The sequence below is a fragment of the Poecilia reticulata genome, linkage group LG19 (genome assembly GCF_000633615.1).
Source record: "Poecilia reticulata strain Guanapo linkage group LG19, Guppy_female_1.0+MT, whole genome shotgun sequence".
Lineage (NCBI taxonomy): Eukaryota > Metazoa > Chordata > Actinopteri > Cyprinodontiformes > Poeciliidae > Poecilia > Poecilia reticulata.
The window spans coordinates 17,925,485-17,930,191 of record NC_024349.1 but is presented as its reverse complement, the minus strand read 5'-3'; the positions used below and the strand labels follow the sequence as shown (position 1 = coordinate 17,930,191).

Sequence of the window (4,707 nt, the reverse complement as noted above, 5' to 3'; positions counted from 1 at the left end):
GCGCTCTGTCTGTGAAATATTACTACCTGTAGCGCGTAACAGCGGTTCAACAGCGAGAGCAGAACCAGCGTCTTACATCGTAGCTCGAAGACTTAAATAATTTTGCGGGTTATTTGTTTAGCTTTCTGACCGTCATGCTAATCCGGGTGAGTGTTTGTAGCTGTGCGCTGCTTTACCTGCTATCTGATCCTCCGCATGTTTTTTTTACTGCAGTGAGCCTCGATGTAGCCAAACTCCGTCAAGTATGGCATTGTTTTTATGTTGTATTAGCTTCGTTTTGTTGATGCATTTTGACGTGCTTCACCCCATATGCTTCAATTTTACGCCGCAACAGTGCATTATAGTTCCACATCAGTTAGGATTTGTTGCTGCGCGTTTGCGCAGTGTGAAGGAAAGAGAAGACCAGCTGCACAGGCAGGCTGCGAAATGAGATGCAGGTGATCGGTTTGTGTGATCGGCAACAAGGGACCGTGATCGGCGATCACCGATCATACACTTTTTCACGAAAATCGGCCGATTATGATCTGTGGCCGATCGATGGGCACACCTCTATATTAAAATGTAGAAGTTTTGACTTTTGGGTCAAAAGTCTATGATGTTTTTAAAAATATGAATATAAAAATAGTTGTAATGTTTGATATATATATATATGTGTGTGTGTGTTTACTGGTTTTATAAATTTGATTTTATTTATTTTACAACTTGTTTTTTGTTAGGACAGCAGTGGCTTCATCACAAGGCTGTCAACCAAAAATAGGTTTTGTCTCATTTTCTCTACATTTCAAAAAGCACAAAGAAAGAAAATATATATTAAATGCTTAAATAAAATAAAGAAAATAACATTTTATGAATTTTAAACACTGATCATGCTTTTCTTTAATTTTCACGTTTTATTATGTTTTGTATATTTTCTGTAATTTGATAAGAAAATCCCTTCTCTTTTGCTCTTTTTCTCTAAAGTTTATATGGCAACAAACATTTTTTCCTCATTTTAGAAAACTCTCTTTCTTTATCGGCATAAGATAACCCTCCAGAAATCACGAAGCCTTTCTCTAGCTGATCCTTTTGTCTTTACGCAAAATTCAATCAGCAGGGCGTTTTGATAAATGATGTTTTCTAGCCTGAACTCATCTGATGATGGAGGTAGCGCAGTCAGGTGAAGAACTCACCTGCTGGGTTGGCGAAGGCGTTGTCCAGGCCTTTGCTCAGAGGTGTTGCAGGGAGGGAGAGGGAGGCTTGTACTGCGGAGTCCATCTTGACGTTGTCCTGCGTCGGGGAACTCGGAGCCGACATGCGGCTCATGTCTGCCTGCCTCTCTCGCACGGCCAGCTCCTGCCGCAAATCTTTAAACCCGACAGAGGGGAAAAAAAGAGGTCAGCCTTTGAAAAAAAATATTCATATCGTTTTAAAATTGTCATATTTTGTCATGTAACAACCTCAAGCTTCAGTCTATTTTATTGAGAAACACACTGTGAAGTTGAAGCACACGAACAACAACTTCCACGTCTTTAGTAGCGATGAGAGGAAGACGAACGCAGCTGCTGCGAATGTTAGTGAGCTGAGTGAGTGACAGAGTGGATCATTTGTGGGATTTGGTCAATAACCACCTCGAGCTTCGTCCTTTAGCCTTTGCACCGACACCAGAAGCGACTCCTTCTCGTCCAGCTCGCTTTCCAGGAAGGCGTTCCTCTCGATGGCCTGGTTCAGGCGCTGCTCGAAGTTCTCCAGAGAAACGATGGTGGCTCTGAGGAGGCAGCGTAGAGTCAAGGCGGGACAAAACCACACTTGAAACAAGACAAAACTGACGTACAAGTAACTTTTCTGCAAGATATAGGAGCTTGTTTCGGGTAAATAACTCCTTAATATTAATTAATAAAAGTAGCAGCTCCACTAGTAGATTATCTAAATTATAACAAGACATTTATCCCATGTTACAAGTGAAATAATCTGCCAGTGGAACTGGAACTTTTTCATCAATATTAAGAAATGATTGATTCAAACTTATATATTTTCTGAAAAGTTACCTGTAAGTTAGTTTTGTTTTACTCCATAATATTTGCACTAGAAATCAGACAAAAAATGCTTTTGAAAGAAGTTCATTAAAATGAAAAAAACACCTGAAGAGATCAATTATTATTTTTAACCTTTTTCCGTCTCAAGATCACGCAGAATGTTCAGAGTTACTTGTACACAACTTGCAATGCAGTAACTAAATGTAACTGTGAATAACATGCACAGACCGCTTGGCTCTCTCCAGGTCGTCGTTGGACTGCTCCAGCTCTCGGACGTATTTGTGGAGCTGCTCCTTGATGCTGCGCGTTTGTCCCAGGTCGTCCTCCAGCACCGAGATCTGCTTGAAGCTCTGAGAGTGATGCTGCTCCAGCCGCTCCTGAACACGTTCAACATAACTGAGTCCATTTGAGTGGCGGCACAGACACAATGTTTCAGCTCCTGTTGCTCTCCGCCGTCCATCTTTCTTCAATACGCCCTCTTTTAGCTCTTTCCATTCCCGCGGCGGATGTGAACTGTGACCCATTTATCCCGGAGACAATAAGCTCAATAAAAACCACGAGGCTTTCAGCGTCTGACCTATATCTGCTGATGAATCGCCGTGGGAACAGAAAGCAGCCACACGGGTCTGTGTTTCTGCTCCAGCCCCTGCTGAAAACCCAGGGACTAAAGCAGCAGGTACTGACTCAAATCATCATCAGCAGGGAGGGACGGAGGAGAGCTTCTGGGCCAAGATGTTTAACCAGGTTTTCGTTTACCAGACAAAGACTGAGTGGAGAATTTTTGATTTCTTACAGTTTTTATTGTGTAAAAAGCAGCTGGAAACATGGACGAGGAAACGTGGTAAATGTAAGAATGAGTCTGAGCCTCATGAATTATTTATTAGAGCTGTGCATGTCGGTGTTCGGAAAGAATGGGGCCAAGCAGGTGGCAGGATTAGAAAAGAGGGGGTTTGCAAACGGCTCCACCTCCAGCTTCAACTTAGATTTAGGTCTCCAAATCAAGAAGGTGGACGGTATTGGGTTTCCCTTCTGGAGTTACCTTGAGCGTCTCCACCTCGTTCTTCAGCCTCTGGTTCTCGGAGTGCAGGTCTTTGGCGCGGTACTCAGCCTGGCCCAGCTGGGCCTCCAGCTCGGCCTCCAGCTCTCTGCTCCCCTCCTGGAACTCCAGCAGCTCCTCACGGGCCTCCTCACAGCTGTGACGTGAGAAGCCATTAGACAAAAAGAGGAGGTCTCAGCAGGGCCGGGAGCCATGAATCAACTGCTAAAAACATTTTCTTTTTTTTTTTAACTTTCTCTTTTTTTTTTTATCAAACCGCAGCTCTGACCCACATACAGCCAACACAACTCAAACGCAAGAGGCGCTTCAGAGGATTTATGTGCTGCTCAGCATTACCACATTTGTCAGGGGGTCAGAGGTCAGTCTGTACTTCAAGAGTAGATGTGTCTTGCTTCCCTGCGGTAGAAATACGATAGACTGTGTTGATGATGGCAAAAGAAGAAGAAGAAAAAGGAAATCTTTAAAGCACCTTGATAAAGCTGCAGTAAAAAGAAGCAGTGTGTGTGTGTGTGGGGGGGGCACCCAGTCTCCATGGCAACCATTAGTAATTCACTGTAACACAGAGAGGAGATCTTCCCAGCCCACATCCATCACCACGTACAACAACTCTTTGAAGAATATATGAATAATATGAGTTACAGCAACGTTTTAATTTTGGGATTGATGAAGTATTTTTGAATTAAACATCTTAATTTGGAAGTTTCTGTCCAGCCACTCGAAATGTAAACATGTGATGAAACTGGAATCATGCTTATTTTTAGCTTAAAATAAGTATGATTTATTTAAAACAAAAACTCCAGCTGGGTCTGGCATAAAAAGAAGGATAAAAATGCCCAATGGTAATTATGGCGAAGGATGTGTGATGCTGTGGGCCTCTCTCCCTCTTATTGGAGGGGAAAACCTCTGGAACTCTTTGAAACACCAGCAGATTTTGAAAAAAAGAAAAATAAATCTACTTAAACTGAAGCTTCATCACTGTTGGGTCTTTCAGCAGGATAATGATACAGAACGTGTGACCAAATCCACTCAGAAACGATTCACCTGGGTTTTTTTGTTATGTCTGATAATCATACAGTGATGTTAAATTTGCAAATCTGGAATAATAAAAAAAAAAATTCTAAATATTTGATGTTCCCTGATAGAGTTTCACCAAGCTTTCTGCAAAACAGGACAACATTGTTAGGTTAGTTTCAGTTTTTGGCGTACTAACTCTGCTCTCTCAGATCGAAGCTGTTCAACTTAAACTTAAACAACTTAAAGCAAAAATTACATATTTATTCAGATTTAACATCAAACCTTAATGAATTAACATGAAACCAGCCCTGAACATAAAGTGAGAATCAAACTTTCTCAGTGTTTCAACCTCATTGGACTCAAATCTAATGCACCATAACCTCTCTGAACATTTCAAAAAATCAATGTTTATCAAGATCTGATGCAGATCTGATGACTTCAGAGCAGCTTTACCATAAAGAGCTGATTATGTAAGCGTCTGCTGATGCGGTCATGGACACACACACGCGCACACACACACGCGCGCGCACACCCCCACACACACGCACACACACACACGCACACACGCGCACACACACACACACGCACGCACACGCACACGCACACACACACACACGCACACAC

General features: G+C 42.4%; 1 protein-coding gene across 2 annotated transcripts in view; it reads right to left on the bottom strand.

The window, feature by feature from the left end:
* Positions 1-4,707, bottom strand: part of ndel1a (nudE neurodevelopment protein 1-like 1a) — a 12,236-nt gene that overhangs the window by 3,868 nt on the left and 3,661 nt on the right. For both annotated transcript variants that reach the window (XM_008437465.2, XM_008437466.2), the window contains exons 3-6: positions 3,052-3,205; positions 2,241-2,389; positions 1,608-1,744; positions 1,170-1,343 (exon numbers count right to left, since the gene is read on the bottom strand). In XM_008437465.2, the coding sequence (XP_008435687.1) occupies positions 1,170-1,343; positions 1,608-1,744; positions 2,241-2,389; positions 3,052-3,205 (614 nt within the window). The remainder of the gene's footprint in view (positions 1-1,169; positions 1,344-1,607; positions 1,745-2,240; positions 2,390-3,051; positions 3,206-4,707) is intronic.